General features: G+C 33.3%; 1 protein-coding gene across 1 annotated transcript; it reads right to left on the bottom strand.

Annotated features, from left to right (window-relative positions):
* Positions 1-6501: 6501 nt before the first annotated feature.
* Positions 6502-8911, bottom strand: LOC104777936 (branched-chain-amino-acid aminotransferase 6). Its single transcript, XM_010502262.3, has 9 exons — positions 8628-8911; positions 8275-8452; positions 7863-8039; positions 7653-7784; positions 7457-7552; positions 7251-7367; positions 7059-7154; positions 6861-6973; positions 6502-6772 (listed from the first exon to the last, which is right to left on the bottom strand). The coding sequence occupies exons 1-9, from the start codon at positions 8660-8662 to the stop codon at positions 6643-6645; spliced, it is 1074 nt and encodes a 357-aa protein (XP_010500564.2). The 5' UTR covers positions 8663-8911; the 3' UTR covers positions 6502-6642.
* Positions 8912-12761: the final 3850 nt, after the last annotated feature.

A 12761-nucleotide genomic window follows, 5' to 3' on the forward strand; every position in this document is an offset into this window, starting at 1 on the left:
AGACTCATTCCCGTACTATACCATAACAAGCAAGATATAACTTGTACAACATGTGGTACTCTTTCTCTCCCCCAGACTTATTCTATCCTTATCCTCCTTTGAGCTTTGCTTTGCTGTTTTTTTTTTACTATTCTTTTTTCTCAAAGTTGTAGGCGAATAATGGGGTCATCGGTAATTTATCTACCCCTCGCTTCCAAGCTTTGTGTGATCATTTGACTCAAGAGTAGAATAATGAGGTCACAAGTAATTTACCTACCTCTCTAAACTGATCAAAATCATCTCATCTTTTATTCTCTTTTTTTTTAACAAAGCTCTCAAGAAAAATATTTCAAACTTTAATAAGGGAGAGGAATACCATTTTTTCTCTTTTGAAGATCTTCCTTGTCAGGTATGAACAAGGAGTCAAGCTCAATGAACATCAATCTCCTTGATGAGATAAAAAGAAAAGTACAGAAATTACCTCAGGCTTTTATGGAATCAGTTGGAAATTTAGGTGTCTCTGGTTTACTGGTCAGCCATTGGATTTTCCATTAGTCGGATTAGTGGATTTAATCTGCAGCATTAATCAACCAAGACAGTACACTAAAAAGAAAAATCATAGTTCCCAACAAAATTTTTGACTCACTAAAACAATTTTTTTTTTTCAAAAACAAAAACGTAGTTAGTAACTGCCTCCCCCAGACTTAAACAACACTGTCCACAGTATTATCAAGTAAGAGATTGGCGAAGAAAAATAAACAAAAACGAATAAGTATTGAAATTGTGAACAAAATCGTTTTACCAATCCGGATGTTCAGTGTCGACCGATGTTGATGGTGTGTCGGTCGATGCACTCCACAGATGCAGAGAGTTCGAACATTACTCCTGAGTTAGCTGCGATTAATTTGTGTTTTTCTCACTTCTAAGAATCACTACAAATAGACTCAAGATTCTTATAGGATGTTAGCACTGCTAAGAATCACTCAAACACAAGATTAAACGCAAGATGATAGATAGAAGTTCATAATTCAATACAAATTCAAACTGACTCAAAGCAAGAATAAAAATGACTCAAAGTGGAAAAGAAAAACCTAAGAGTGGGTTGCCTCCCACTAAGCGCTTGTTTTCAGTCATTAGCTTGAGTGTGTTGGATTTCAGGCATCCGGTGGATCGGAACATGGCAATGAATGCTTCCGATAGAATGTCCTCTTCATCCAAGGTGCATGAGATTTAACAAGGATGTGAGGAACATGATTTGGGTGGGATTTAGGGACGGATTTGCTTCTTTTATGTCCTGCAAAATCATCAACAGAAGAAACAAGCGCTCTAAGATAATCTCGTGGCTTGGTTAACTGCAAAACAATTTTTGTACCTTTGAAATTCTTATTGATGATAGGAGAAGGTTTAGGAGAAAGAGATGCATACCTTGGCCTTACCTGTGGGTTCTTGACTGTAGAATTGTGAGATTTCAGCTTTACAACTGGTCTAGGACTTGCAGCTAAGGAATCAGCTCGAGAATCTTCGGTTTTGGACAAGTCCAGGTCGACTCGTGGAGGTGTGTTGATCGATGCAACAGCTGCATCGATCGATGTTGAGCCTGCAACCCGTGTTTCTTCAACAATTCTGCAACTTTCCTCAGCAATCCGTGTTTCCATAACAAAAACATCATCTACCAGCGACTTGTCATGGATCAGAACCTCATCATGGTCTCTAGTACTGATTAGATGATCTCCACTCCAATCTTCAAACTTAACAGCTTGCTTACTCACTCTCTCAACAGTCTCCAACTCTTTGACATACCCAGCAGTAATGTGTCCATGAAACTCTATGATTGGATCATCATCAGAAGCAATTTCCACAGAAAATGTCTGACCATCAATAGTAGGAGCTCTTCTCAGCTTGTCCATCTCAAAGTTCATGACCAAATCATCCACATTCAGAGATATGTGTCCCTTCTTAACATCAATAATAGCACCATCTGTAGCCAAGAAAGAACGTCCTAAAATGAGAGGATCACTAGGCTCTTTGTCATATTCCAACACCATAAAATCAGTGGGAATCATGCAATCTCCAATCTGAATCAAAACATCTTCTAAGACACCTTCAGGAATCCTTCTAGATCGATCATCTAAGATAAGAGAGATCTTAGTTGGCTTGAAATCTGTCATCCCAAGTCTCACAACAACAGAATGTGGCATTAAATTGATACTAGAGCCGAGATCACACAGAGAGTGAGAAAACCTTCCTGTGGAGATAGAGCAATCTAACACAAAAATTCTAGGATCCGATAACTTCTCTGCAATCCTACTCTGAATCATTGCACTCACTTTCTCAGATACAACAACTTTCTCTTTCCTCTCTTTCTTCTTCTGTGGAGGCTGATTCAACAGAATTGAGCTGACATCCTTGGTTAGAAAAACTCCTTCCTCAGGACTCAAACCATTAGTGACCATCCTCTTCACATACCGCTTAATCCCAGGAGAAAACTTGACTGCATCAATCAAAGGCATCTCTATCATCACCTTGTCCATCATAGCCTTGCATCTAGCTTCTTCAATCTCCTGATTAGATCTCCTAGGCTTAGGAAAAGGAACCTTAGCCTTATAAGCTTGCTCTGAAGCAGGTGGTGGAACTGGAACAGAAACTGAAGCTGTTCGTGGGATGTGTCGATCGACAATGGTGGTGCATCGATCGATACTCTCGTTCCGGAGTGAGTTTGCCGCGATGGATGGTGACTGCATCGATCGATGCATTGTGATGGCATCGATCGATGCTGGCTCTGCAACCGTAGTATCATTGTCGTCTCCTTCCTTTACCAAAATTGCATTACAAGCATGGTTGGGGTTCTCAGTTCTTCTAGAAAGAAGTTCTGATGCAATCCTAGAAACATCAACTCATCAAGAATTGGTTCAAGGAAAATCAAGATCAAATTATAAAGAAGTTTCTAGAAGACAATCAATTCATGGCTACATCAAGAAAGTGTCTAGATACAAAGAACCAATCTCCATCAATGATGATTGATAAAATCTCTCAAATTTATTCTTGATTTATTTATGTAACTAATTTGGTTTATTTTGTATTTATGTTATTGATTTGTAAATTGAGCCTATATAAGCTCATGTTTCCCTTCATTGTAAAGATATAGAATATTTTTGGAAAAATAAAAGAGAGAGTTTTCTCACTTTGAAGCTTAGGCTTTTGTTTTACTTGTCTTTTCTATTGTGTGTGATTCCTTTAGAAAACAAGTTAATTCTTTATCTTTGTGTGTGATTCACTTAGATATTTATTTGTGTTCTTATCACAAAGTCATTCCGCAACTTTGTGTGGCGAACTTCGATCCATCATTCATCTCCATCCTATCCGAGTTAGTTAGAGAGGTCCTTTAGACCAGCTATCGACTCACCCCTATTTTGGCTCACATCATTTTGGTATCAGAGCTAAAAGCTCCTATCTATTATTGTTTCATTTTAGCTTTATTTGAAAAAGAAAAAAAAAATCAGTTTTGTTTTATTTAAATCGTTTAAAAAAAATTGTACAAAAAAAAATCTTTTTTATTTGCTGAATTTCAGTTTTATTTTATAAAAAAAATATTTTATTTAATTCGTATAAAAAAATACAAAATAACTTTGTTTTGATTTGTTGAATTTCAGTTTTATTTGGAAAAAGAAAATTTGCTTTGTTTTCATTCTATTTTTCAATATAAAAAAATGCAAACTTTGGTTTTAGTTTTGAGGACAAAACCTTTTCAAGAAGGAGAGAGTGATGCAATCCTAGAAATATCAACTCATCAAGAATTGGTTCAAGGAAAATCAAGTTTTTGGCCTTGTTCGTTGTGCACATGACCCTCTTGATCTCTCAAAACTCCAGCCACATCTGGTCTCAATATGATTGGGTTGACCATCTTTGCTGATTTGGCTGCTTTTGTGTTATCACGCTCTAATTGTCCTAATTCTTGGTTTGTAAGCTTAACAACTGGACCAGTAGGATTTTTCCTGGTATTTGGCTTAGGCATGTACATGAATCACACAAGAGAAAAGAAACAAAAGCGTGTAAGTAAAATAGGAAAATAAAAATCTAGACAAAATCAAAGACTTTAATCTAATGGTGAATCAAAAGAGTCTCCGACAACGGCGCCAAAATTTGATATGCTCAAATTTAACCCTGAAATACTCTCTCAAATTAAGAGATCAATTGTAGTACTTAGGGATCGAATCCACAAAGACTCTAGATTCACACAATAGATTTAATAATCTTTTAATTATGCTAAATCAAAATATTAATTTAAAAAGAATGCGAAAACAGAATTAAGAAGTGTTGTAAATTCAGGAATTAAAAACGCTAGGTCTAGGGAAATTCTCAGGAAATAATGGAAAATCAGATCAATTAATTAAGCAAGCAAGATTCAACAATTAAGCACCGTTCTTGAACTCTAAACACAATTGTAAAATAAACCAGTTATCACTGCAAATATTATCTAAATTTAAAACCAGAAAATCCAAATCTCTTTGCAAAATTCTAGGTTAAAAATCAGCTTTAAAATCATGTTTAGATAAGTTCACAAAATTACTAAATCAAATCTCTTTGCAAGAAGTAATTTTGCTCACCAAAGGTTTTTGTCAGGAAAATCAATCATATTCTCATATCAGTCAATAATCCTAAGATCTAAATCCATATGACTAATCAAAAACCTAGCATTAAGAACAACCTATGGTGAAGAACAAGAAAGATAATGAATCCAAACAATTAATCAATCTAACAATCCAAGAAATCCCTAATGAGAAACCCTAAACCTAACAAGCAGATCTACTCAGACATAATTGTAAGAACACAAATCATGAATAAAATAGATTGCATTAAGAGATTAAAGAAGAAGAAAAAGGAGTTTTGAATCTTCTCTCCAAAAGCTCTCTAAAAATCTCTCAGGGTTCTCTCTCAAAAGTTGCAGGGAAAAATAAAGCTTAGATCTAAACAATGACCATAAAAATCATACTTATATTCCTAAAACACGTCTAGGGACCAATGATGCAAATATGGAAAACTTTAGGGCAGATTTGTAAATCTTCAAAACTTATGAGATAACTTCCAATTCTTCTACTGGATGATGCATCGATCGACACCATCACTAGCATCGGTCGATGCTGACTTCTGAATTCGCCTCTCAACTTCGTAACTCAGCGTCAATGCTTGATTAGGCTCCAAATCTTCCTATTTAGCTCCATTATGCTCCCATACATGCTAAATCCTATAAATACTCAAAAGACTCTAAAAATACTAAAAAGAATCTATAAATAAGACTTATATCATGGCCAAAAACACCTAAAAACCATGATATATCAAGTAAAAAAGCTGATATGTATTAATTGTTATAATTTGATTAGATATTCATTTTAACTGATGTGTTATCCTCTGCTTCAATACAAAAGCTGAGGTGTAATGCTCTGGTGAAAAACATGGAAGTTTTAATGTATTGATTGTTAGAAATTAATAATTATTAATACATTAGTATATCATAGAATTAAAATTCTCTAACCATTCAAATTAAGTCAGATCCTGCGTGGATCATTTAATACCGATTAGTTGAGCCGATTATCTCTTCAAATATTTATCGTTGATTATCAAAATAAAATTAAATCTTGGCGCCACTGATTTTTTCAATGGTTTTCATTTAAACCATATATTTTGATTTTCAAATCTTACAAAATTGCTTGATTGCCGAGATTGTTGTTAACTGCAAATCTAAAACAATCAGTTGGGAGAATTTAGCCTAAATCTTCATCGATTAGAATATTTAATTAAGGAAAACAGATACATCATAATTAAATAAGGAAAACGTTTAAATACATAATAAATCAAATCTAAATTCTGTTTTTTATAAATATTTTAGGAAAAAACGGAAAAAACAATAATAAAAAAATTACATTCAGTATTTGTGTATATTTTTCCTCACAGTTTTAGGAACAAATAAATAAATCCAGTTTAATTTTTTAAAAAATAACTGATTACAATTTAATATAAAAATTAAATTACTTTAAAAGGTATTTTAAAATAGTAAAGTATTCATTATAGCCTCAATAATATAAAATTTATTAATATATAAGATATGTGAAATTAATAAAATCAATTCAAATTTATTTTATTGGATATAAAATATATCAAAAATCAATTTATTTGTAAATATTCTCTAAAACACAAGATATGCGAGAAATATCTTTAAAATCTGCCTAGGTATGCTCTGGTCCGAAAGGGCGTGGGTTCAAATCCCACAGCTGTCAACAATTGTTTTTGCTTTCTTTTTTTTTTAATTTGGAGTTATTCTTTCTTTGGTCAACAAAACTCTAAGCCAATTCCTTCAGATATATCATAAAACCTAGAAACATAATTATATGACAAGAAAAAAAAGCAGCTACAAATGTCCCAATGATTCTATGAATCATTTTGGATTTGTGGTACTTCAGTTCAATAGGCTTTTTATTGTTTTAATATCTTCCTTATCTCCTTTACCAGCAATACAAAGGGATCATCTTTGTGTCGCTTATTAAATGATTGTTCTTATAGGATCTTGAAAAGGTGATCATTGTTGTACCTTAAGGTTTTTCCATTACAAGTCCCACTTATATAGAAAACAGACACTTAAAGGGAGAAAGTACAAGTTGACTAAGAGAATCACCAGCCTTGACAACGATCGATTTCCACCATCCAACCTTTCTTATCTTCAACAATGCCCATCTGAATATTGGTTAACATCGAGCGAAGCTTCCTAGACAGCGCTGCTTCTCCTGTCCTGTATTTTACCCTGCCGTCAAAGATATGACCCAATATCAACATTTGAGATTTGATGAAAGGGTTTTCAATTTTATCAAGTTTCAAAAAAAGTTAATCACTTCTTGTCATGGAAGGCCACAGTTTCAACAGCTGTAACAACCACTGCAGTCCCAGTGCAGAAAACTTCTTCTGCCTCTAGTAGCTCATCCACAGAAACATCGCGCTCTTGAACCTGTGATACATTAACTGTGAATCACAATCTGCGAATCTTGACTACGTAAGAATGTCTATATATGAAATGAAAGAGGAGGTTGAACCTGGTAGCCAATATCACGAGCTAGCTCGCTTATGCTTTTCCTTGTGACTCCAGGTAAAATGGTTCCTGATGTTGGTGGAGTGGACACAATGTTTCCCTAAAATATGAATGGTTCCTAATGAGTTATATGCATAGGAATCTAAAAGGTTGAAACTATTCTATATTCCGTGTGATAAGTGTTGCAACTCTTTACCTTGACAATGAAGATGTTACAAGCACTAAGTTCTTCGATGTTTCTACCAGTTGCTGCATCCAGGAACAGGACATCAGAGAACCCCGATGACTTTGCTTCAAACAACGATTTCACAACCTTTCAAAAATTTACACAAGAAGAAATCAGAGAACTAGAAATTTCATTAACCTGTTTCCATGGAAGATGTGAGGTGTCTCTTTACTTACTGGAGAATAGTTTGTGCAGCTCTTGACACCACCTGTTCCACCTGAATGGGCTCGGTGATGCTTATGATCAACTTTGAGGTTTAAGCCTGAGCTCACCTACAAGACAGACAAAACCAGTTAACTGTTCCAACTTGAAAGACTCTTTAGTCAGAGTTTACTCCACGGAGAAATTTGAAACAAACACATACAAACTCACCTTATGGTAATCTCCTACTGGAGATGCATAGATGAGAAATGTGTTTTCAGGTGCTGGAGCTACTCCAAGGGTATCACCGCTCCCAATTAGCAGAGGCCTTATATACAAAGATCCTTTACCCGGAGGAGGAACCTAAAAAAACGAATGTGAAATTGTGATAAAGAATCACATCAAATGGAGGTAGAGACACATTGGTCCAATAGGCCATACCCATTTCTTGTTGGCAAGCACAGTTTGCTTAACTGCATCAACGAATAGCTCCAGAGAAGGGGACGTCATACAAAGCCTCTCCGCACCAGCTTGCATGCGAAGAGCGTTTTGGTCAGGCCTGAAAATCATAATCCTGTCGTCTTCTGTCCTGTAAGCTTTGAGACCTTCAAATAGTCCCTACAAAGAGCCAAACCAATAATCAAAAGGTATATATAGACGCAAAAGTTAGAAACTTTTGCTGGCTATCACACTCAGTTTGAAGCAACTATACACAATCTATGACTATGCAGATCAATTTCTCCCTCATTTAGAGATTAAAGGCTTCAAATTTCTTAACCCTGTTTTCTAATCAAACCCAAAGTTCCTACCATCAGTGAGATTTAGCCACAAGTGGTAAGAGAAGAAAACGTACCTGGCCATAATTGAGAATCGGAGAACAAGGGCTGATTGAAATATCCCCATAAGGAAGGATCTTTCCTTGTGAAAAGCTCTCACCTCGTCTGCATTTGGCTACATACATGTAATCTGTTGGAGTCAGAGCAAACCCAAGCTCTTCCCATTTCACATTCGCATACTTCTCATCCCCTTCACTGTTTTCATCTCAATGCATTATGCATGCCACCAAAAAGAATGAGAATATTAAAAAATAAACAAACACCATATATATATATACCCAGATCAGGAGAATTCTAATAACCAAAATCATTTTGTGTTTTCATTTTCTCTCGTTTATCATAAAAAACGATTGAGACTTTGTATTATTACCTTGTAGAACGAAGAGGTGATGAAGAAGGAGCCATAGCTGGCGGAGACAAATAGAATAGAGAGCAGTAAGGTGAAAGGCAGAGAGAGGGGCGTGGAGCGGTTCACGTGGTTTTAGGAGCCTTCTTTTATAGTGAGAACAAACAAACCCTTTTGATTCCTTCCATCTTAATTATTTTTTTAGTATTTGTTTGATTTTGTTAAGAATATAAATTAAATTGTGGAATCTTCAACTATTATTATTTCTTTATTAAGGCCAACGACCGCTAAAGAGGCAGCTCTCTGTTGAAGAAAAAAAAGCGTTACATTGTATTCTCTTATATAGTTTTCCTTAATCTGGTTGTATGTACGTTGTATTGATTTTTTTACCTTTTAGTATTTGTTATTTTTTTTTAATTTACACTACATTTTCTTGTATTCGGATAAATTTTATTTGTTAGGTAATTAATCCACGATGAAGCGTTTGTTATTTTTATTTGTTTCAATGGTTTTTCTTTGTTAATTGGATAAATGTAAGTTGTTTTGTATTTCCAAACACAATGGTGATATGTAAACTAACGATTTTAAGGGAAAGCAACTTGTGATGAAACATATCATGTGCATTTTCTCAAGATGGTACAAAATGCATCATTGTGTCAGTCTAACCAACATGCATGTTTTAATAGTGTGTGTTGTACTTGTACGAAGCTGACGAAACTACTCTACATGACAATCAGATCGGTCCCTAAGAATTTGATACCTCCTAGCAAGAATCAAATTAATTTGTTGTTCAGTTACTTGTACAAGGCAAGGCAAAGTACTTTGAAATTAGTAAGTTTCAACTTGTTCCCCATGCCTAATATTTTGTTTTGCATATTTTATTTTTATAAAAAGATTGATTCATACACTTTCATATTTATATAAATTAAAGTTACTCTACAATCAACTTAATAAAAAAGATATGCCAACAAAAAAAATGTCTAATACATTACCAATATATTTCTTAAAGTTGTACAATCTGTTTTTTATAACATAACTATGTCTAACACCCAAAAATCTTATATAATAAAATAGGGAACCATTCTCAAAACTTTCTTTCAGACACTGCTACATAAGCAACATAGATATTGCCACTTGTCCAAATATATGTTTTTTGTGCATTAAAGTATTCTTTTTAAATGTTTCAATTAATAACTATATAAAAAAATAAGTAAATAAGTAAACATTTATAACATTAAAAACAATATTACTTTTTTTAATAATAATAAAAATGATCATTCTTCAAAATTTTGAATGTATTAATTAGTTTTAGAATGAATGTAAAACGAAGATTCCACTTAAAAATAAAAATAAAAACAACTAGAATAACTACTTAAATTTTTACGGTACGATGTTCCAATCTAACCGAATCAGTGAAATAACAATGACAATTATAGAATAATTGTTCAAATAATTTTATTCAAATATCACATAACCAACATATTGGTCATTATAACAACAACGTCACCAAAGTAACAAACGACCAAAACAAAAAAAGATCAGCATCTGTAACAAAATTAAACATTACCAATGAATTTTATTCTCCAAGCATTGTTTTAAAAATCACTGACAAGAAAACAATATCAGCTACACAATCCCATATTCCAACAATCCATATTTCAGAAACATAACCAACTTTTATATTACCTTCCTTGAATAATTTGACAAATTTTATCAACGCAGATATCCTATCATTTGGACCAGCCAACCCGCAACCACTCACGTCTTCTTTGAGAGCAAATACCACAATCCAAATGCAACAAGAACACTTGATGTGGAAGTCATAATATAAAACCTAGAAATAATACAAACGTAAGCCACCCAAGTTGAAGAAGATAATGTTCAATTTGTCTTTAAGAGCTAAAAAGAACTCAAAATATCAACACTCTATTTTGTAATCACAAATTTCATTAGAGTTTTAACTATATAGTTAATGAACAAATAAAACAATTTCAAAACTCTAATGACTTTTAACCAAAAAAAAAAATCTTTCAATACAAATAAACTTTGTTGGTATGCTTTTCACATTGTAAATTCTCTCGAATTTTTTTTTTTTTAAAAATAACTAAACCCTAATGACTTTTAACGAGAAAAACAAACTAATATAACAATCTCTTGCAACCCAGGAGACTCAACCTAGTATATATATATGAGAATCTAAAGACTTTAAAAGGTAGCGAGTCGGTCGCAAAGATAGGCCACTCCGTAAAGGTTGATAATTGTTGAAATCAGATCAGTGCTTTTGGAGGCAAAGCATGTACTCGTCATCCCATTACTATTATGCATGGAATTGAACGGTGATAAGACAATTTTAAGACTAGATCAATCAAATTAGTGACATAAATGTGTGGATCTCTTGTGTCATGAAGGTTCTTGCAGGACGAGGTGAGGTGGAGTAGTGGGATCATGGGGTATATTCAAACACATGTACATAATTAAGCATCCCCGATTATGGTTATTTAGAGACCTAGAACGAACCTGATTTTGATTCCCATGCAACTCCACCATACATACGATGAAAATATTATATTTACCGACCTGTAGGAATCACTAAAACAGAAATCTTAGTACCCTACTCAAAAGAGAGAGTGAAAATTTTATCAAATGCCAAAAAATGTTTTTCCAAAACTTTTTTTTCTAGAATTCAAATAGGAAAATTGGCAAAAATAACTCAAAAAAAAATTAAAATTAACCCACTAACCATACTAACCATATAAACCTTATATACTCTATATTTTATGTATTAATTACATATTATACCACCACCATCTCTACCAACACCTTCGGCCACCATCTCTACCAACACCTTCGGCCACCATCTCCGGCGACCAACTCCGCCAACATTCTCAGGCGAGTTTCCGGCAACATTCTTGGGTGACCAACTCCGGCGAACTTTTCCGGCAACCAACTCTGACGAATTTCTCCGGCGAACAACTCCAGTGGCCACCTCCGCCGGTTACCTCTGCCTGCCGGCTACCATCACCATTATAAACCATCATCTATCAACACTAAATTGGTAATTTTCTCTACCCCTAATCCTAATTTTCTAATTTTTTTAAATAGTTAGTTAATTTCTTCTATAGTTTTTTTGTTTTGGTGAGTAAGCAAATTCACCCATTCAAATATCTATTCCATGCACCATCTAATAAAGAGACGTGGGTACAAAAATTTATCCAAGTTCATCCAATAGATCGTTTAACTCATTTTATTTGTTTTCCACCATGATAGGCCAATTACTCAATTTAGTTTGGATGGCCTAAAAGGATATAGAAAACATAATATTGTAGAAAAGGTTAGCATAACATGTTTAATTAGACCAAAGTGTAAAAATTATACTTAATCCTCTACTGTAAATCTGAAATTTTCACCTACACTACGGAATATTTTACCAACCATACTGTAAGAGATTAACTGAAGTAAATAGGCATGTTACACAACTTACAAGTTACAAGTACGTATTTTGTTTTGTACGTATTTTTTTAACTACACTTTCCCTTTGAGAAACGACGGTATAGTGTATTAAAAAAAAGGTAATTGCATCATATACCCATAAAATCTTATTATATAAAGTTGGGTTTTGAAAGTTAGCGATTAACAAGAAGATTTTGACATGTGTCAAATTATCAATTTGAGATTTTGACATGTGTAATATTTATTAGGAAGAATTTGATTACAACAAAAAGAAAAAAAAAATAGAGAAAAGGATTAAGGAAAATATACTTTTAATTATTAATTCTAAATTTTGTACTCACTTCTATATAATCAAAGATCGCCTCATATTTAAATAATTTGGATTAAGAAAAATATACTTTTAATTATTAATTCTAAATTTTGTACTCACTTTTATATAATCAAAGATCGCCTCATATTTAAATAATTTATTCAAAAACATTGCTTTCAACTTTGTTTAATTGGGAATATATTTTAATGGGAAGGTAAACTTTTCTTATTTTCTTAAATCAAAATTTTCTACCACTTTCTCCTTTTTCAGTTAGGAATATGTAAGATTAATATGTTAACAAAAAAAAGATTAATATATGAGTCTTCTTTTTCTAATACTGTATTTTAAAATTTATTGTAGTATTTTTAGATTGTTTTAATTTATATTTTAATCTTTGA

Source organism: Camelina sativa, chromosome 3, assembly GCF_030686135.1.
Source record: "Camelina sativa cultivar CO46 ecotype springtype chromosome 3, ASM3068613v1".
In the NCBI taxonomy this organism is placed as follows: Eukaryota; Viridiplantae; Streptophyta; class Magnoliopsida; order Brassicales; family Brassicaceae; genus Camelina; species Camelina sativa.